The sequence below is a fragment of the Tachypleus tridentatus genome, chromosome 3 (genome assembly GCF_004210375.1).
Source record: "Tachypleus tridentatus isolate NWPU-2018 chromosome 3, ASM421037v1, whole genome shotgun sequence".
NCBI lineage: Eukaryota > Metazoa > Arthropoda > Merostomata > Xiphosura > Limulidae > Tachypleus > Tachypleus tridentatus.
Window position 1 is genome coordinate 110,547,552 of NC_134827.1, and position 22,783 is coordinate 110,570,334.

Below are 22,783 nucleotides of genomic sequence, written 5' to 3' on the forward strand. Positions count from 1 at the left end.
AACATCCGATGACACCAGGTATTCTGGAGCTGGAAACTACAAACAAATTGGTTCGTGGTAAATCACTGGAGGATCCTATAAAGGACTTTGGAAACGAGTTAAATTTATGACCTGTTACCAGTGGACTGAGCTCACAGTAAATCCTTGGTACTAAACAACGACATGGTGGTAACTTAAGGTCTGCAGGACTTTATAACAAGTTCCTTACCTAATATCACTGTTAAAACCTATAACAGTTGTATAGGAAGACGTGAGGTGAGGTAGTCTAGGATAAGGGCTTAAAAGAGAAATACAAGTCTTCTTAATGCTCTTTGTACAGCCCTAAGGGAAAAGGGTGGGATATTTTGCTTCCTCCCTTTTAGGTGAGGGGCCGAGACTAGGAAGAAATACGAGTAGCTCGATGGACAATAGGAACGTCACCGTTGTTTTGTGAGACGTCAAGATTGTGAGAGATGTCTTGACCTAGTTAACAGTACAAGTGTAGTTTGTATAGTTTTGTAGCCCCGTGTTACAGTTCGTGTAAATGTGTGCTTCAGAAAGTCGTTTTAACAGTTTGTGATTCGTCTATTTTTTTATTTCCTTTTCTGTCACTCAGAGTGTGCTCAGCTGAGCCTCAAACGTTTAGGGGCTTCAAATGGATTTCGTGACACAAACAAGATAATGTGGGCTAGCACTGAATTTAAGGTTCAACCGCTAAGAGAATGTTCAACAATTTCCATAATTGTTTTTAAGATTTCATAAAGGACGACTAGAGACAGCAAATTATGGCGTAAAATGACGTTCATTTTGTCTGATAAAAATTATAAAGTAATTACAATACGAACTGGCTATTAATTTATAAATAAAGCTACATATTAATGAACAGGTTGGCTCTCAAGTGACAGAATGTGCCCGAATTTGTTGAAATATATAAATAGAAGTTAAACTAAGTTTGAATGTATGAAATATATTACTTGTAGCGTTCAAAACAAAGTTTTATGTGTCTAAGTGGTTATCACGAGCTGTTACAAGTGACAAACTTACGAAACAAATATTCAAATTCACAAGATGGCTCAATGTGTTTACATTCTAACACGTGTTAATAGAAAATTAAAATGTTTTTCATGAAGCGATAATACACCTGGTTCGGCGTGTACTGGCTTTGTTATATAGGACTTGTTGACCGAGTATTTCAGACATTAAAAAAAAACAAACGTGGGTGTATAGGTGTATTTACCCAAGACAAATGTGGGCGTATCTCTCTGTCTACATATGAGAAAATATCCATCGATCAAAAATGATGAACGAGTGATGGTATTTATTACTGACGTAATGATTCTCTGGTGTTACTCAATGGAAAGAGGGCGCTGTGTACGCTTTCCGAGCATGACAAGTGGAGCAGAAGTGAGGTGGTCAAAAAGGAGGTTTAGACCTGTTTGGTAGAGTGGGGTATAAGAAGGGGGTTTTATGTTCGTAAAGATAAGGGGATATTAGCCCCCATATACATACATATATGTATTTGTTGCGTCAAGTTCGGTGTTTCTTTATCCTCAGAGAAGAATATACCCAAGATAAACTAGTCTGATCGTCCGCGTGTGATTATTTTCACAGCAACGCTCGTTCGTAACACCACAGAGCAGTGTTGGCAGCCAATACGTGAACGTGAATCACGTGCCTTGGAAGCAACAAGCTCGGAGAAGAGATATTGATATCCTGTTGGTCTGATCTCTGGAACGAAATATAACAGAACAAGAAAGGCTGTAGAGGTAAGGATTACTGAGTGATCTGTTTAACAGAACAGAGTTATGATCTACTGAAAATATATCAAACATACTGATAACGAAGGAATTAATACAACATAAAAAGAATCCAAACAGAGAGAAAAAACACAATCAGGGTATTACAATAACACAGAGAGAAACCAAACAGATAGAAATACACTATCAGGGGATTAAAACAACAGAGAGAAAACCAGATGGAGAGAAAATACTATCAGGGTATTACAATAACACAGAGAGAAACCAGACAGATAGAAAAACACTATCAGGGAATTAAAAAAACAGAGAGAGAAACCAGATAGAGAGAAAAATACTATCAGGGTATTACAATAACACAGAGAGAAACCAGACAGATAGAAAAACATTATCAGAGGATTAAAACAACAAAAAAGAGAAACCAGACAGACAGAAAAAACACTATCAGGGGATTAAAACAACAGAGAGAGAAACCAGACAGACAGAAAAATCACTATCAGGGGATTAAAACAACAGAAAAAGAAACCAAACAGACAGAAAAAACACTATCAGGGGATTAAAACAACAGAAGGATAAACCAGACAGACAGAAAAAACACTATCAGAGGATTAAAACAACAGAGAGAGAAACCAGACAGACAGAAAAACACTAAAGGGGGATTAAAAAAACAGAGAGAGAAACCAGATGGAGAGAAAAATACTATCAGGGTATTACAATAACACAGAGAGAAACCAGACAGATAGAAAAACATTATCAGGGGATTAAAACAACAAAAAGAGAAACCAGACAGACAGAAAAAACACTATCAGGGGATTAAAACAACAGAAAGAGAAACCAGACAGACAATAAAAACATTATCGGGGATTACAATAACACAGAGAGAAACCAGACAGACAGAAAAAACACTATCAGGGGATTAAAACAACAGAAAGAGAAACCACACAGACAGAAAAAACACTATCAGGGGATTAAAACAACAGGAAGAGAAACCAGACATACAGAAAAAACACTATCAAGGGATTAAAACAACAGTAAGAGAAACCAGACAGACAGAAAAAACACTATCAGGGGATTAAAACAACAGAAAGAGAAACCAGACATACAGAAAAATCACTATCAGGGAATTAAAACAACAGAGAAAGAAACAAGACAGACAGAAAAAACACTATCAGGGGATTAAAACAACAGAGAGAGAAACCAAACAGACAGAAAAAACACTATCAGGGGATTAAAACAACAGAAAGAGAAACCAGACAGACAGAAAAAACACTATCAGGGGATTAAAACAACAGAGAGAGAAACCAGACAGACAGAAAAAACACTATCAGGGGATTAAAACAACAGAAAGAGAAACCAGACAGACGGAAAAAACACTAACGGGGGATTAAAACAACAGAGAGAGAAACCAGACAGACAGAAAAAACACTATCGGGGGATTAAAACAACAGAGAGAGAAACCAGACAGACAGAAAAAACACTAACGGGGGATTAAAACAACAGAGAGAGAAACCAGACAGACAGAAAAAACACTATCAGGGGATTAAAACAACAGAAAGAGAAACCAGACAGACAGAAAAAACACTAACGGGGGATTAAAACAACAGAGAGAGAAACCAGACAGACAAAAAAAACACTACCTGGGGATTAAAACAACAGAAAGAGAAACCAGACATACAGAAAAAACACTAACAGGGGATTAAAACAACAGAAAGATAAACCAGACAGACAGAAAAAACACTATCAGGGGATTAAAACAACAGAAAGAGAAACCAGACAGACAGAAAAACACTATCAGGGATTAAAACAACAGAAAAGAAACCAGACAGACAGAAAAAAACACTTTCAGGGTATTAAAACAATAGAAAAGAAACCAGACATACAGAAAAAACACTAACAGGGGATTAAAACAACAGAAAGAGAAACCAGACAGACAGAAAAAACACTACCAGGGGATTAAAACAACAGAAAGAGAAACCAGACAGACAGAAAAAACACTAACGGGGGATTAAAACAACAGAAAGAGAAACCAGACAGACAGAAAAAACACTATCAGGGGATTAAAACAACAGAGGGAGAAACCAGACAGACAAAAAAAACACTGTCAGGGGATTAAAACAACAGAAAGAGAAACCAGACAGACAGAAAAAACACTATCAGGAGATTAAAACAACAGAAAGAGAAACCAGACAGACAGAAAAAACACTATCAGGAGATTAAAACAACAGAAAGAGACACCAGACAGACAGAAAAAACACTGTCAGGGGATTACAATAACACAGAGAGAAACCAGACAGACAGAAAAAACACTATCAGGGGATTAAAACAACAGAAAGAGAAACCAGACAGACAGAAAAAACACTAACAGGGGATTAAAACAACAGAGAGAGAAACCAGACAGACAGAAAAAAACACTATCAGCGGATTACAACAACACAGAGAGAAACCAGACAGACAGAAAATAAACTATCAAGGGATTAAAACAACAGAGAGAGAAACCAGACAGACAGAAAAATCACTATCAGGGGATTAAAACAACAGAGAGAGAAACCAGACATACAGAAAAAACATTATCGGGGATTACAATAACACAGAGAGAAACCAGACAGATAGAAATACACTATCAGGGTATTACAATAACACAGAGAGAAACCAGACAGAAAGAAAAACACTTTCAGGGGATTAAAACAACAGAAAAAGAAACCAGACAGACAGAAAAAACACTATCAGGGGATTAAAACAACAGAAAAAGAAACCAGACAGACAGAAAAAAACACTACCAGGGGATTAAAACAACAGAAAGAGAAACCAGACAGACAGAAAAAACACTAACAGGGGATTAAAACAACAGAGAGAGAAACCAGACAAACAGAAAAAACACTAACAGGGGATTAAAACAACAGAGAGAGAAACCAGACAAACAGAAAAAACACTATCAAGGGATTAAAACAACACAGAGAGAAACCAGACAGACAGAAAAAACACTAACAGGCGATTAAAACAACAGAGAGAGAAACCAGACATACAGAAAAAAAGACTATCAGGGGATTACAATAACACAGAGAGAAACCAGACAGACAGAAAAAACACTATCAAGGGATTAAAACAACACAGAGAGAAACCAGACAGACAGAAAAAAACACTATCAGGGGATTAAAACAACAGAAAGAGAAACCAGACAGACAGAAAAAAACACTACCAGGGGATTAAAACAACAAAAAGAGAAACCAGACAGACAGAAAAAACACTATTCGGGGATTAAAACAACAGAAAGAGAAACCAGACAGAAAAAACACTACCAGGGGATTAAAACAACAGAGAGAGAAACCAGACAGACTAGAAAAACACTATCAGGGAATTAAAACAACAGAAAGAGAAACTAGACAGACAGAAAAAACACTATCAGGGGATTAAAACAACAGAAAGAGAAACCAGACAGACAGAAAAAACACTATCAGGGGATTAAAACAACAGAAAGAGAAACCAGACAGACAGAAAAAAACACTACCAGGGGATTAAAACAACAGAAAGAGAAACCAGACAGACAGAAAAAACACTAACGGGGGATTAAAACAACAGAGAGAGAAATCAGACAGACAGAAAAAAAACACTATCAGGGGATTAAAACAACAGAGAGAGAAACCAAACAGACAGAAAAAACACTATTCGGGGATTAAAACAACAGAGAGAGAAACCAGACAGACAGAAAAAACACTACCAGGGGATTAAAACAACAGAAAGAGAAACCAGACAGACAGAAAAAACACTACCAGGGGATTAAAACAACAGAGAGAGAAACCAGACAGACTAGAAAAACACTATCAGGGGATTAAAACAACAGAAAGAGAAACCAGACAGACAGAAAAAACACTATCAGGGGATTAAAACAACAGAAAGATAAACCAGACAGACAGAAAAAACACTATCAGGGGATTAAAACAACAGAAAGAGAAACCAGACAGACAGAAAAAACACTTTCAGGGTATTAAAACAACAGAAAAAGAAACCAGACATACAGAAAAAACACTAACAGGGGATTAAAACAACAGAGAGAGAAACCAGACAGACAGAAAAAACACTATCAGGGATTAAAACAACAGAAAGAGAAACCAGACAGACAGAAAAACACTACCAGGGGATTAAAACAACAGAAAGAGAAACCAGACAGACAGAAAAAACACTAACGGGGGATTAAAACAACAGAAAGAGAAACCAGACAGACAGAAAAAACACTATCAGGGGATTAAAACAACAGAGGGAGAAACCAGACAGACAGAAAAAACACTGTCAGGGGATTAAAACAACAGAAAGAGAAACCAGACAGACAGAAAAAACACTAACTGGGGATTAAAGCAACAGAGAGAGAAACCAGACAGACAGAAAAAACACTAACAGGGGATTAAAACAACAGAAAGAGACACCAGACAGACAGAAAAAACACTGTCAGGGGATTACAATAACACAGAGAGAAACCAGACAGACAGAAAAAACACTATCAAGGGATTAAAACAACACAGAGAGAAACCAGACAGACAGAAAAAACACTACCAGGGGATTAAAACAACAGAAAGAGAAACCAGACAGACAGAAAAAAAACTAACAGGGGATTAAAACAACAGAGAGAGAAACCAGACAGACAGAAAAAAACACTATCAGCGGATTACAATAACACAGAGAGAAACCAGACAGACAGAAAATAAACTATCAAGGGATTAAAACAACAGAGAGAGAAACCAGACAGACAGAAAAATCACTATCAGGGGATTACAATAACAGAGAGAGAAACGAGACAGACAGAAAAAACACTACCAGGAGATTAAAACAACAGAGAGAGAAACCAGACAGACAGAAAAAACACTATCAGGGGATTAAAACAACAGAAAGAGACACCAGACAGACAGAAAAAACACTGTCAGGGGATTAAAACAACAGAAAGAGAAACCAAACAGACAGAAAAAACACTAACTGGGGATTAAAGCAACAGAGAGAGAAACCAGACAGACAGAAAAAACACTATCAGGGGATTAAAACAACAGAAAGAGAAACCAGACATACAGAAAAAACACTATCAGGGAATTAAAACAACAGAGAAAGAAACAAGACAGACAGAAAAAACACTATCAGGGGATTACAATAACACAGAGAGAAACCAGACAGACAGAAAAAACACTATCCGGGGATTAAAACAACAGAGAGAGAAACCCCGGGGATAGAGAAAAAGCAAAAGTTGTCAGTAAAGTGAAGTAAGACAGAGATGGAGAGACAAAGATAGAAAAAGTATGGAGAAAACAGTTATAATACCTGGTGATATAGAAAATGTAAAATACAAAACAAACAAACAAGGATATCGCATTAACAGACTAGGAAGATAAATTATGATAACGTAAAAATGAATAAAGTGGTTTGAATATATTCAAGGAGGATGGGTAACACAGATAAACTGGTGTGAATATATTCAAAGAGGATGGGTAACACAGATAAACTGGTGTGAATATATTCAAAGAAGATGGGTAACACAGATAAACTGGTGTGAATATATTCAAAGAGGATGAGTAACACAGATAAACTGGTGTGAATATATTCAAAGAGGATGGGTAACACAGATAAACTGGTGTGAATATATTCAAAGAGGATGGGTAACACAGATAAACTGGTGTGAATATATTCAAAGAGGATGGGTAACACAGATAAACTGGTGTGAATATATTAATGGGAGATGGGTAACACAGATAAACTGGTGTGAATATATTCATGGGAGATGAGTAACACAGATAAACTAGTTTGAATATAATCATGGGATTCTTGTGAATTACATGCAGGGGAGTATCATGGGATTCTTGTGGATTACAAGCAGGGAAGTATCATGGGATTATTGTGGATTACATGCAGGGAAGTACCATGGGATTCTTGTGGATTACATGCAGGGAGTACCATGGGATTCTTGTGGATTACATGCAGGGGAGTACCATGGGATTCTTGTGGATTACATGCAGGGGAGTACCATGGGATTCTTATGGATTACATGCAGGGGAGTACCATGGGATTCTTGTGGATTACATGCAGGGAAGTACCATGGGTTTCTTTATGGATAACATGCAGGGGAGTATCATGGGATTCTTATGGATTACATTTGGTTCTGGATTACATTTGTAATTAACCCAGTTTTGTTACATCAATAAACTATTTTTTGTCACTCATACATGTATAGGAAAGGATAGTAACAAAAATGACTCTGTATGTACGAGTGAGTGAGGAAACAGGAAGTTGTCCCTCTTCTGTAGGTACGAGTGAGTGGAGAGACAGGAAGTTGTCCCTCTTCTGTAGGTACGATGTGACGTAGGTAAAAAAGTGGTCAGAGTTGGAGATGGATTATGTTAACTAACCGCATTCCCAAAATTACCAGATAGCCCTCGTGTAGCTTTGCGCGAAATTCAAAACAAACCAAATCCAAACGATTACTCGCTAATGTGGTGAGGTGAACAGTTTTGGTAACGTTAAGGCTAGTTACTAATTAATGTGGTGAGGTGAACAGTTTTGGTAACGTTAGTACTAGTTGCTAATTAATATGGTGAGATGAAGAGTTTTGGTAACGTTAGTACTAGTTACCAATTAATGTGGTGAGGTGAACAGTTTTGGCAACGTTAGTACTAGTTGCTAATTAATGTGGTGAGGTGAACAGTTTTGGCAACGTTAGTACTAGCTGCTAATTAATGTGGTGAGGTGAACAGCCTTTGGCAACGTTAGTACCAGCTGCCAATTAATGTGGTGAGATGAAGAGTTTTGGCAACGTTAGCACCAGTTGCCAATTAATGTGGTGAGGTGAACAGTTTTGGCAACGTTAGTACCAGTTACCAATTAATGTGGTGAGATGAACAGTTTTGGCAACGTTAGCACCAGTTACCAATTAATGTGGTGAGATGAACAGTTTTGGTAACGTTAGCACCAGTTACCAATTAATGTGGTGAGATGAACAGTTTTGGCAACGTTAGTACCAGTTACCAATTAATGTGGTGAGATGAACAGTTTTGGCAACGTTAGGGCCAGTTACCAATTAATGTGGTGAGATGAAGAGTTTTGGCAACGTTAGCACCAGTTACCAATTAATGTGGTGAGGTGAACAGTTTTGGCAACGTTAGTACCAGTTACCAATTAATGTGGTGAGATGAACAGTTTTGGTAACGTTAGTACCAGTTACCAATTAATGTGGTGAGATGAACAGTTTTGGCAACGTTAGTACCAGTTACCAATTAATGTGGTGAGATGAACAGTTTTGGTAACGTTAGTACCAGTTACCAATTAATGTGGTGAGATGAACAGTTTTGGCAACGTTAGGGCTAGTTACCAATTAACGTGGTGAGATGAAGAGTTTTGGCAACGTTAGGCTAGTTACCAATTAATGTGGTGAGGTGAACAGTTTTGGCAACGTTAGTACCAGTTACCAATTAATGTGGTGAGATGAAGAGTTTTGGCAACGTTAGTACCAGTTACCAATTAATGTGGTGAGATGAAGAGTTTTGGCAACGTTAGTACCAGTTACCAATTAATGTGGTGAGGTGAACAGCCTTGGCAACGTTAGTACTAGTTCCTAATTAATGTGGTGAGATGAAGAGTTTTGGCAACGTTAGTACCAGTTACCAATTAATGTGGTGAGATGAAGAGTTTTGGCAACGTTAGTACCAGTTACCAATTAATATGGTGAGGTGAACAGTTTTGGCAACGTTAGTACTAGTTGCCAATTAATGTGGTGAGGTGAACAGTTTTGGCAACGTTAGTACTAGTTGCCAATTAATGTGGTGAGATGAAGAGTTTTGGCAACGTTAGCACCAGTTACCACCAATGTGGTGAGATGAAGAGTTTTGGCAACGTTAGTACCAGTTACCAATTAATATGGTGAGGTGAACAGTTTTGGCAACGTTAGTACCAGTTGCTAATTAATGTGGTGAGGTGAACAGTTTTGGCAACGTTAGTACTAGTTGCTAATTAATGTGGTGAGATGAAGAGTTTTGGTAACGTTAGTACTAGTTGCTAATTAATGTGGTGAGGTGAACAGCCTTTGGCAACGTTAGTACTAGTTGCTAATTAATGTGGTGAGATGAACAGTTTTGGCAACGTTAGTACTAGTTGCTAATTAATGTGGTGAGGTGAACAGTTTTGGTAACGTTAGTACTAGTTGCTAATTAATGTGGTGAGATGAACAGTTTTGGTAACGTTAGCACTAGTTGCTAATTAATATGGTGAGATGAAGAGTTTTGGCAACGTTAGTACCAGTTGCTAATTAATGTGGTGAGGTGAACAGTTTTGGCAACGTTAGTACTAGTTGCTAATTAATGTGGTGAGATGAAGAGTTTTGGTAACGTTAGCACTAGTTGCTAATTAATGTGGTGAAGTGAACAGTTTTGGTAACGTTAGTACTAGTTACTAATTAATGTGGTGAAGTGAACAGTTTTGGTAACGTTAGTACTAGTTGCTAATTAATGTGGTGAAGTGAAGAGTTTTGGCAACGTTAGCACTAGTTGCTAATTAATGTGGTGAAGTGAACAGTTTTGGCAACGTTAGTACCAGTTACTAATTAATGTGGTGAAGTGAACAGTTTTGGCAACGTTAGCACTAGTTACCACCAATGTGGTGAAGTGAACAGTTTTGGCAACGTTAGTACCAGTTGCTAATTAATGTGGTGAGATGAAGAGTTTTGGCAACGTTAGTACTAGTTGCCAATTAATGTGGTGAAGTGAACAGTTTTGGCAACGTTAGGCTAGTTGCTAATTAATATGGTGAGATGAACAGTTTTGGTAACGTTAGGGCTAGTTGCTAATTAATGTGGTGAAGTGAACAGTTTTGGTAACGTTAGGGCTAGTTGCTAATTAATATGGTGAGATGAACAATTTTGGTAACGTTAGGGCTAGTTGCTAATTAATGTGGTGAAGTGAACAGTTTTGGCAACGTTAGTACCAGTTACCAATTAATGTGGTGAAGTGAACAGTTTTGGCAACGTTAGTACCAGTTACCAATTAATGTGGTGAGATGAACAGTTTTGGCAACGTTAGTACTAGTTACCAATTAATGTGGTGAAGTGAACAGCCTTTGGTAACGTTAGGGCTAGTTGCTAATTAATATGGTGAGATGAACAGTTTTGGTAACGTTAGGGCTAGTTGCCAATTAATGTGGTGAAGTGAACAGTTTTGGCAACGTTAGTACTAGTTGCTAATTAATGTGGTGAGATGAAGAGTTTTGGCAACGTTAGTACCAGTTACCAATTAATGTGGTGAAGTGAACAGTTTTGGTAACGTTAGCACCAGTTGCTAATTAATGTGGTGAAGTGAACAGTTTTGGCAACGTTAGCACTAGTTGCCAATTAATGTGGTGAGATGAAGAGTTTTGGCAACGTTAGTACTAGTTGCCAATTAACGTGGTGAAGTGAACAGTTTTGGTAACGTTAGTACCAGTTACCAATTAATGTGGTGAAGTGAACAGTTTTGGCAACGTTAGTACCAGTTACCAATTAATGTGGTGAGATGAACAGCCTTTGGCAACGTTAGGGCCAGTTACCAATTAATGTGGTGAGATGAAGAGTTTTGGCAACGTTAGTACCAGTTACCAATTAATGTGGTGAGGTGAACAGTTTTGGCAACGTTAGTACCAGTTACCAATTAATGTGGTGAGATGAAGAGTTTTGGCAACGTTAGTACCAGTTACCAATTAATGTGGTGAGATGAAGAGTTTTGGCAACGTTAGTACCAGTTACTAATTAATGTGGTGAGATGAAGAGTTTTGGCAACGTTAGTACCAGTTACCAATTAATGTGGTGAGATGAACAGTTTTGGCAACGTTAGCACTAGTTACCAATTAATGTGGTGAGGTGAACAGTTTTGGTAACGTTAGTACCAGTTACCAATTAATGTGGTGAGGTGAACAGTTTTGGCAACGTTAGTACCAGTTACCAATTAATGTGGTGAGATGAAGAGTTTTGGCAACGTTAGTACCAGTTACCAATTAATGTGGTGAGATGAAGAGTTTTGGCAACGTTAGTACCAGTTACCAATTAATGTGGTGAGATGAAGAGTTTTGGCAACGTTAGTACCAGTTACCAATTAATGTGGTGAGATGAACAGTTTTGGCAACGTTAGTACCAGTTACCAATTAATGTGGTGAGATGAAGAGTTTTGGCAACGTTAGTACCAGTTACCAATTAATGTGGTGAGATGAAGAGTTTTGGCAACGTTAGCACCAGTTACTAATTAATGTGGTGAGATGAAGAGTTTTGGCAACGTTAGTACCAGTTACCAATTAATGTGGTGAGATGAACAGCCTTTGGCAACGTTAGCACCAGTTGCCAATTAATGTGGTGAGGTGAACAGTTTTGGCAACGTTAGTACCAGTTGCTAATTAATGTGGTGAGATGAAGAGTTTTGGCAACGTTAGTACCAGTTGCCAATCAATGTGGTGAGGTGAACAGTTTTGGCAACGTTAGTACTAGTTGCTAATTAATGTGGTGAGATGAACAGCCTTGGCAACGTTAGCACTAGTTGCTAATTAATGTGGTGAGATGAACAGCCTTGGTAACGTTAGCACTAGCTGCTAATTAATGTGGTGAGATGAACAGTTTTGGCAACGTTAGTACTAGTTGCCAATTAATATGGTGAGATGAAGAGTTTTGGCAACGTTAGCACTAGTTGCTAATTAATGTGGTGAGGTGAACAGCCTTGGCAACGTTAGTACCAGTTGCTAATCAATGTGGTGAGATGAAGAGTTTTGGCAACGTTAGCACTAGTTGCTAATTAATGTGGTGAAGTGAACAGTTTTGGCAACGTTAGTACCAGTTACCAATTAATGTGGTGAAGTGAACAGCCTTTGGTAACGTTAGTACCAGTTGCTAATTAATGTGGTGAAGTGAAGAGTTTTGGCAACGTTAGTACCAGTTGCTAATTAATGTGGTGAAGTGAACAGTTTTGGCAACGTTAGCACCAGTTACCAATTAATGTGGTGAAGTGAACAGTTTTGGTAACGTTAGTACCAGTTACCAATTAATGTGGTGAAGTGAACAGTTTTGGTAACGTTAGTACTAGTTGCTAATTAATGTGGTGAGATGAAGAGTTTTGGTAACGTTAGTACTAGTTGCTAATTAATGTGGTGAAGTGAACAGTTTTGGTAACGTTAGGGCTAGTTGCTAATTAATATGGTGAGATGAACAGTTTTGGTAACGTTAGGGCTAGTTGCTAATTAATGTGGTGAAGTGAACAGTTTTGGTAACGTTAGGGCTAGTTGCTAATTAATGTGGTGAGATGAACAGTTTTGGTAACGTTAGGGCTAGTTGCTAATTAATGTGGTGAAGTGAACAGTTTTGGTAACGTTAGTACTAGTTACTAATTAATGTGGTGAGATGAACAGTTTTGGTAACGTTAGTACTAGTTACTAATTAATGTGGTGAAGTGAACAGTTTTGGTAACGTTAGGGCCAGTTGCTAATTAATGTGGTGAGATGAACAGTTTTGGCAACGTTAGGGCTAGTTGCTAATTAATGTGGTGAAGTGAACAGTTTTGGCAACGTTAGTACTAGTTGCTAATTAATGTGGTGAGATGAAGAGTTTTGGTAACGTTAGTACTAGTTACTAATTAATGTGGTGAAGTGAACAGTTTTGGTAACGTTAGTACTAGTTGCTAATTAATGTGGTGAAGTGAACAGTTTTGGTAACGTTAGTACTAGTTGCTAATTAATGTGGTGAGATGAAGAGCCTTTGGCAACGTTAGCACTAGTTGCCAATTAATGTGGTGAAGTGAACAGTTTTGGTAACGTTAGGGCCAGTTGCTAAATAATGTGGTGAGATGAACAGCCTTGGTAACGTTAGGGCTAGTTGCTAATTAATGTGGTGAAGTGAACAGTTTTGGCAACGTTAGGGCTAGTTGCTAATTAATGTGGTGAGATGAACAGTTTTGGCAACGTTAGGCTAGTTGCCAATTAATGTGGTGAAGTGAACAGCCTTTGGCAACGTTAGGGCCAGTTGCTAATTAATGTGGTGAGATGAACAGTTTTGGTAACGTTAGGGCTAGTTGCTAATTAATGTGGTGAAGTGAACAGTTTTGGCAACGTTAGTACTAGTTGCTAATTAATGTGGTGAGATGAAGAGTTTTGGCAACGTTAGTACCAGTTACTAATTAATGTGGTGAAGTGAACAGTTTTGGTAACGTTAGTACTAGTTGCTAATTAATGTGGTGAAGTGAACAGCCTTGGTAACGTTAGTACTAGTTGCTAATTAATGTGGTGAGATGAAGAGTTTTGGTAACGTTAGTACTAGTTGCCAATTAATGTGGTGAAGTGAACAGTTTTGGTAACGTTAGTACTAGTTACCAATTAATGTGGTGAAGTGAACAGTTTTGGCAACGTTAGCACCAGTTACTAATTAATGTGGTGAAGTGAACAGTTTTGGTAACGTTAGTACTAGTTACTAATTAATGTGGTGAAGTGAACAGTTTTGGTAACGTTAGTACTAGTTACCAATTAATGTGGTGAAGTGAACAGTTTTGGCAACGTTAGTACCAGTTACTAATTAATGTGGTGAAGTGAACAGTTTTGGTAACGTTAGCACTAGTTACTAATTAATGTGGTGAAGTGAACAGTTTTGGTAACGTTAGTACTAGTTACCAATTAATGTGGTGAAGTGAACAGTTTTGGTAACGTTAGTACTAGTTACTAATTAATGTGGTGAAGTGAACAGTTTTGGTAACGTTAGTACTAGTTACCAATTAATGTGGTGAAGTGAACAGTTTTGGCAACGTTAGTACCAGTTACCAATTAATGTGGTGAAGTGAACAGTTTTGGCAACGTTAGTACCAGTTACTAATTAATGTGGTGAAGTGAACAGTTTTGGTAACGTTAGTACTAGTTGCTAATTAATGTGGTGAGATGAAGAGTTTTGGTAACGTTAGTACTAGTTGCTAATTAATGTGGTGAAGTGAACAGCCTTGGCAACGTTAGCACCAGTTACCAATTAATGTGGTGAAGTGAACAGTTTTGGTAACGTTAGTACCAGTTACTAATTAATGTGGTGAAGTGAACAGTTTTGGCAACGTTAGTACTAGTTGCTAATTAATGTGGTGAGATGAAGAGTTTTGGCAACGTTAGTACTAGTTGCTAATTAATGTGGTGAGATGAACAGTTTTGGTAACGTTAGTACCAGTTGCTAATTAATGTGGTGAGATGAAGAGTTTTGGCAACGTTAGCACTAGTTGCTAATTAATGTGGTGAGATGAAGAGTTTTGGTAACGTTAGTACTAGTTGCTAATTAATGTGGTGAGATGAACAGTTTTTGGTAACGTTAGTACTAGTTGCTAATTAATGTGGTGAGATGAAGAGTTTTGGTAACGTTAGCACTAGTTGCTAATTAATGTGGTGAGGTGAACAGTTTTGGTAACGTTAGTACTAGTTACCAATTAATGTGGTGAGATGAAGAGTTTTGGTAACGTTAGTACTAGTTGCTAATTAATGTGGTGAAGTGAACAGTTTTGGTAACGTTAGTACTAGTTGCTAATTAATGTGGTGAAGTGAAGAGTTTTGGTAACGTTAGTACTAGTTGCTAATTAATGTGGTGAAGTGAACAGTTTTGGTAACGTTAGTACTAGTTACTAATTAATGTGGTGAGATGAAGAGTTTTGGTAACGTTAGTACTAGTTACTAATTAATGTGGTGAAGTGAACAGTTTTGGTAACGTTAGGGCTAGTTGCTAATTAATGTGGTGAAGTGAACAGTTTTGGTAACGTTAGTACTAGTTGCTAATTAATGTGGTGAAGTGAACAGTTTTGGTAACGTTAGTACTAGTTACTAATTAATGTGGTGAAGTGAACAGTTTTGGTAACGTTAGTACTAGTTACTAATTAATGTGGTGAAGTGAACAGTTTTGGTAACGTTAGTACTAGTTACTAATTAATGTGGTGAAGTGAACAGTTTTGGTAACGTTAGTACTAGTTACTAATTAATGTGGTGAAGTGAACAGTTTTGGTAACGTTAGTACTAGTTGCTAATTAATGTGGTGAGATGAAGAGTTTTGGTAACGTTAGTACTAGTTGCTAATTAATGTGGTGAAGTGAACAGTTTTGGTAACGTTAGTACTAGTTACTAATTAATGTGGTGAAGTGAACAGTTTTGGTAACGTTAGTACTAGTTACTAATTAATGTGGTGAAGTGAACAGTTTTGGTAACGTTAGTACTAGTTGCCAATTAATGTGGTGAGATGAACAGTTTTGGTAACGTTAGTACTAGTTGCTAATTAATGTGGTGAAGTGAACAGTTTTGGTAACGTTAGTACTAGTTGCTAATTAATGTGGTGAAGTGAAGAGTTTTGGTAACGTTAGTACTAGTTGCTAATTAATGTGGTGAAGTGAACAGTTTTGGTAACGTTAGTACTAGTTGCTAATTAATGTGGTGAAGTGAAGAGTTTTGGTAACGTTAGTACTAGTTGCTAATTAATGTGGTGAGATGAACAGTTTTGGTAACGTTAGTACTAGTTACTAATTAATGTGGTGAAGTGAACAGTTTTGGTAACGTTAGTACTAGTTGCTAATTAATGTGGTGAAGTGAACAGTTTTGGTAACGTTAGTACTAGTTGCTAATTAATGTGGTGAAGTGAACAGTTTTGGTAACGTTAGTACTAGTTGCTAATTAATGTGGTGAAGTGAAGAGTTTTGGTAACGTTAGTACCAGTTGCTAATTAATGTGGTGAGATGAACAGTTTTGGTAACGTTAGTACTAGTTACTAATTAATGTGGTGAGATGAACAGTTTTGGTAACGTTAGTACTAGTTGCTAATTAATGTGGTGAAGTGAACAGTTTTGGTAACGTTAGTACTAGCTGCTAATTAATGTGGTGAAGTGAAGAGTTTTGGTAACGTTAGTACTAATTGCTAATTAATGTGGTGAGATGAACAGTTTTGGTAACGTTAGTACTAGTTACTAATTAATGTGGTGAAGTGAACAGTTTTGGTAACGTTAGTACTAGTTACTAATTAATGTGGTGAAGTGAACAGTTTTGGTAACGTTAGTACTAGTTACTAATTAATGTGGTGAAGTGAACAGTTTTGGTAACGTTAGTACTAGTTGCTAATTAATGTGGTGAGATGAACAGTTTTGGTAACGTTAGTACTAGTTGCTAATTAATGTGGTGAAGTGAAGAGTTTTGGTAACGTTAGTACTAGTTGCTAATTAATGTGGTGAGATGAACAGTTTTGGTAACGTTAGTACTAGTTGCTAATTAATGTGGTGAGATGAAGAGTTTTGGTAACGTTAGTACTAGTTACTAATTAATGTGGTGAAGTGAACAGTTTTGGTAACGTTAGTACTAGTTGCTAATTAATGTGGTGAGATGAACAGTTTTGGTAACGTTAGTACTAGTTGCTAATTAATGTGGTGAAGTGAAGAGTTTTGGTAACGTTAGTACTAGTTGCTAATTAATGTGGTGAGATGAACAGTTTTGGTAACGTTAGTACTAGTTGCTAATTAATGTGGTGAAGTGAACAGTTTTGGTAACGTTAGTACTAGTTACTAATTAATGTGGTGAAGTGAAGAGTTTTGGTAACGTTAGTACTAGTTGCTAATTAATATGGTGAGATGAACAGTTTTGGTAACGTTAGTACTAGTTACTAATTAATGTGGTGAGATGAAGAGTTTTGGTAACGTTAGTACTAGTTACTAATTAATGTGGTGAGATGAACAGTTTTGGTAACGTTAGTACTAGTTGCTAATTAATGTGGTGAGATGAACAGTTTTGGTAACGTTAGTACTAGTTACTAATTAATGTGGTGAGATGAACAGTTTTGGTAACGTTAGTACTAGTTGCTAATTAATGTGGTGAGATGAAGAGTTTTGGTAACGTTAGTACTAGTTACTAATTAATGTGGTGAAGTGAACAGTTTTGGTAACGTTAGTACTAGTTACTAATTAATGTGGTGAGGTGAACAGTTTTGGTAACGTTAGTACTAGTTGCTAATTAATGTGGTGAGATGAACAGTTTTGGTAACGTTAGTACTAGTTGCTAATTAATGTGGTGAGATGAAGAGTTTTGGTAACGTTAGTACTAGTTGCTAATTAATGTGGTGAAGTGAACAGTTTTGGTAACGTTAGTACTAGTTACTAATTAATGTGGTGAGATGAAGAGTTTTGGTAACGTTAGTACTAGTTGCTAATTAATGTGGTGAAGTGAACAGTTTTGGTAACGTTAGTACTAGTTACTAATTAATGTGGTGAAGTGAAGAGTTTTGGTAACGTTAGTACTAGTTACTAATTAATGTGGTGAGGTGAACAGTTTTGGTAACGTTAGTACTAGTTACTAATTAATGTGGTAAGATGAAGAGTTTTGGTAACGTTAGTACTAGTTGCTAATTAATGTGGTGAAGTGAACAGTTTTGGTAACGTTAGTACTAGTTGCTAATTAATGTGGTGAAGTGAACAGTTTTGGTAACGTTAGTACTAGTTGCTAATTAATGTGGTGAGATGAACAGTTTTGGTAACGTTAGTACTAGTTGCTAATTAATGTGGTGAGATGAAGAGTTTTGGTAACGTTAGTACTAGTTGCTAATTAATGTGGTGAGATGAACAGTTTTGGTAACGTTAGTACTAGTTGCTAATTAATGTGGTGAAGTGAACAGTTTTGGTAACGTTAGTACTAGTTGCTAATTAATGTGGTGAGGTGAACAGTTTTGGTAACGTTAGGGCTAGTTACTAATTAATGTGGTGAGGTGAACAGTTTTGGTAACGTTAGGGCTAGTTGCTAATTAATGTGGTGAGGTGAACAGTTTTGGTAACGTTAGTACTAGTTGCTAATTAATGTGGTGAGGTGAACAGTTTTGGTAACGTTAGGGCTAGTTACTTGTCAGTGTAGTGAACGCTGGTATGTTTTACTGGTTAACGCAGTCACTTGTCTCTTAGAAGTGTTCTTTCCACTGTGTAGATATGAGAACAAAGTAGATATGTTTAGAATTAATTTAAGTGACATATTTACTAGAATGTTCCAAAAGTTGTCGATGATGCAGAAATGGTTGTAAATATTCTTATTTCAGGTTGGATAAAACTATAACATCTCCCACTAAGAAGGTCAAACTATGACTGGACACTTTGAAAATGATGCTGTCACACTCAGCAGTTCGGGGGAGATCCAGATAACGGCTGACCGTATAGTAGAAGCAGTTGTCATTTTACTCATCTGCTTGACGATAATTGGAACCAACTTGCTTGCAATTGCCACCGTTTTAACATCGCCGGTGCAGAAGGAGGCCATGGACTACTACATTTTGTCCTTGGCCACGGCAGACTTGATGTGTGGGGTGGTCATCGTCCCTCTGTCTGTGTATCCAGCGATGTCCCGGCACTGGATGTACGGCCACCTACTCTGTAGAATAAGTGGATATCTGGAACTAACCCTCTGGAGTGTCAGTGTCTATACTTTTATGTGGATTGCCGTGGATCGCTACCTGGCCATCAGGAAACCTCTTCGCTACGACACCATCCAGACCCCAACCAGGTGTCAGTGCTGGATGGTTTTCACTTGGGTGACGTCCATGTTCCTCTGCTGCCCGCCACTCCTCGGGCTTTCCAAGGGGATCTACTACGAGGACGGATTTGTATGTATGCTGGATCTTGGCGAGATGCTTCCGTACAGCGTGACCCTTCTCGTTCTCATCTTGACCCCTGCTGTCATCACTATCATCTACTCATTCTTCTACATATTTTCCACGATGCATAAAATCAGACGATGCATGACGAAGGAAGAGAAGGAATATGCCACCGCCATGAGTGAGAACCTCTCCAATCCTGACCACATGATGGCGTTTGTCCTCATCTTGGTGTTCACCATCTCCTGGGGTCCTTGGTTTTCACTTCTAATTTACGAACAACTCATGGGACACCACATCGGAATTCATTCTCTTCACTTCTGTCTCTTCTGGCTTGGAATATCTGACTCCGTTTGGAAACCTGTGATTTATATCTTAATGAGTCCTAAGATAAGATATGGTCTGAAGGTCTTATGTAGATCTCTCAGTTGCCGTTGGAAGGGCAATCCAGAATTCTTCATCTAGGAGGACAGGTGAGCAAGTACATAATCTATCACGGTATTATTAGAGATTTATAGGTAATATAGAATTTGTTCTTGAAATTATTAATCTAGTATACTGCTGAGACTTCGTTACAATTAATCTTAACAAAAAATTTTGTTATCGATGATTGAAATGGTACTACAAAGTGTTGGTTTCATGATGGTGAAAAATATATATGTTTTTATGAATTATGCTGTATCGTGTTGCAGACAAGGTTTATTTTTGTAACATTTTTCGTCCTACTGATTTTCTCCTTTGTTAAACCACTATAACTTTGTAACATTTGGTTTTGTATTTATAAATTAAGTTATATTCTTTTAAATGATCGTGTCACATGTTCAGGGAACAAATGAAACAGTTATCCTGATGTCTACGAAACAAGTCTGAGGAATTATAATGATAAAATCTGGAGTTCGATCAGTGCATTGGGTACAGCATAGATGGGTTATTGGGTACAGCAACAAAGAACAAAAATGACACGTAAAACATAGGACAGGGGTAGTGTTAACCTGTAGCATTATGAACTGTGTATCACACGTGATACATAGAACATGGATAAGGTTAACGTTAGCATTATGTACTGAGAATCATACGTCATACATACGACATGAATAGGTTTAAGTTATAGCATTATGTACTGTGAATCATACGTGATACATACGACATGAATAGGTTTAAATTATAGCATTAAGTACTGTGAATCATACGTGATACATATGACATGGATAGGTTTAAATTATATCATTATGTATTGTGAATCATACGTGATACATATGACATGGATAGGTTTAAATTATAGCATTATGTACTGTGAATCATACGTGATACATACGACATGGATAGGTTTAAATTATAGCATTATGTACTGTGAATCATACGTGATACATACGACATGGACAGGATTAACTTAGAATCTGTTGATTACCACTGGTTGTGTCGAATCATGCTTTGAAATTCAAAACTATTTAATGAAATTCGATTGGAGAAACGCGTGTATAAGTTGGCTGGGTTTAACACAGTTAAAGACTGATAAACAAGTAAGAAAATCGCATAAAATAAAACCACCAGATGGCTGCACGATCTTTCGGTTCTGACTCTCAATTAGCGAATGTGCGTCGATCTAAAAAGAGAGTTTTTCTTATTTCGACTTTGAACGGTGAGTAGGTCAGCGCGTGCTTTTTTGTGACGCATCTACCGAGGACAAATCACATTTTCTAACGGAAAGACTACTTTATTCACGTACCTATAGAGTGAAGGTTTTGATGGTTTGACAATAAAGAAACGTGCCAAACATTTATAACTGTAATAATATTAACATTTTGTTACTGTGATAATTAGTGTGTATCTCTTAGGCCTAATTAGAAACTAAAAGTAGCTTATAACTTTCATGTATGAACGTTCCAAACAAACTTATAACCATGAAAGAACGTGGTCAAATAACGTATTTGGTTTGCTTTTCTGTTTTTTGAATTTCTTGTGAAATTATTCGTGGAACATATGCAACAGCTGTTAGTAATTTATAAAATAGTGGGGAAGACAGCTAGTCAACAACAACACCTTTTGGTGATTGACCGTGACATTATAATGCTTCAACGGCTAAAAGGACCAAGATGTTCGATAATAGGATTCGAACTCGCGACCCATAAAATACCAACCGAGAACTGTCCACCAATTAAACCACGCCAGGCATTCAAAGTTTCTAGATTGTGTGTATATATATCTGTGTTGTTAACATTTGTACACAAATAGAATTGTTATTCTAATCAACGTAAGTGTAACTTAGTAAAATACTGATTTACAAATATTTTAATTTATATAATTTAAAAAAATCGCTTTTTATTAATAAATCACTTACCTTACCAGAAACAAACGTGTTCATCAGATCTCGTATGTGAAGGATTGGATCTATGTTTTCTAACGAATCACAACTGTTTGTACATAAAATTACAGCTATGAACCAACGTTTCATCTGAAAATGGTTACTGGTCACATATTCTCGTGACATGATAGATTTATCATGAGAGAAAAAGACAAAAAAAAGATACAAGTCTTTGTTCAGGTAAGATATTGCTTTGTAGTTTTAAAAAATATACCATTAACGTATTTTTGTTATTACAGGAACCCTTAAGAAGAGGTATTAGTCTACAGCGATTGGTAACAACCTAATGACTGATGACCAAAGTTGAAAAATGAAGGTATAATACCTTGATCAAACGGAGTGAAATAATTACCGGAAGAACTTAGGTGTCCTGAAGACTAAGCTTCGATAAGTTTCTCTGGGAAACAAACAACCGATTATTGCTAACAATGTTATAATTTTCTTTCTACAAAGCAGCTAACCTGATTAGTTTTTACAATGATATAATTATCTATAAAGCAGCTAACCAGGTTAGTGCTAACAATGTCATAATTTTCTTTCCACAAAGCAGCTAACCAGGTTAGTTTTTACAATGATATAATTTTCTATAAAGCAGCTAACCAGGTTAGTGCTAACAATGTCATAATTTTCTTTCTACAAAGCAGCTAACCAGGTTAGTTTTTACAATGATATAATTGTCTATAAAGCAGCTAACCAGGTTAGTGCTAACAATGTTATAATTTTCTTTCTACAAAGCAGCTAACCAGGTTAGTGCTAACAATGTTATAATTTTCTTTTTACAAAGCGGCTAACCAGGTTAGTGCTAACAATGTTATAATTGTCTATAAAGAAGCTAACCAGGTTAGTGCTAACAATGTCATAATTTTCTTTCTACAAAGCAGCTAACCAGGTTAGTTTTTACAATGATATAATTGTCTATAAAGCAGCTAACCAGGTTAGTGCTAACAATGTTATAATTGTCTATAAAGCAGCTAACCAGGTTAGTGCTAACAACGTTATATTTTTCTTTCTACAAAGCAGCTAACCAGGTTAGTGCTAACAATGTTATAATTTTCTTTCTACAAAGCAGCTAACCAGGTTAGTTTTTACAATGATATA

The 22,783-nt window shown here is 37.0% G+C and overlaps 1 protein-coding gene across 1 annotated transcript; it reads left to right on the forward strand.

The window, feature by feature from the left end:
* Positions 1-1,218: 1,218 nt before the first annotated feature.
* Positions 1,219-22,570, forward strand: LOC143247750 (melatonin receptor pdcr-1-like). Its single transcript, XM_076496181.1, has 3 exons — positions 1,219-1,745; positions 18,772-19,796; positions 21,925-22,570. Exon 2 carries the CDS (start codon positions 18,814-18,816, stop codon positions 19,786-19,788), a length of 975 nt encoding a protein of 324 aa, XP_076352296.1. The 5' UTR covers positions 1,219-1,745; positions 18,772-18,813; the 3' UTR covers positions 19,789-19,796; positions 21,925-22,570.
* The last annotated feature ends 213 nt before the right edge of the window (positions 22,571-22,783 follow it).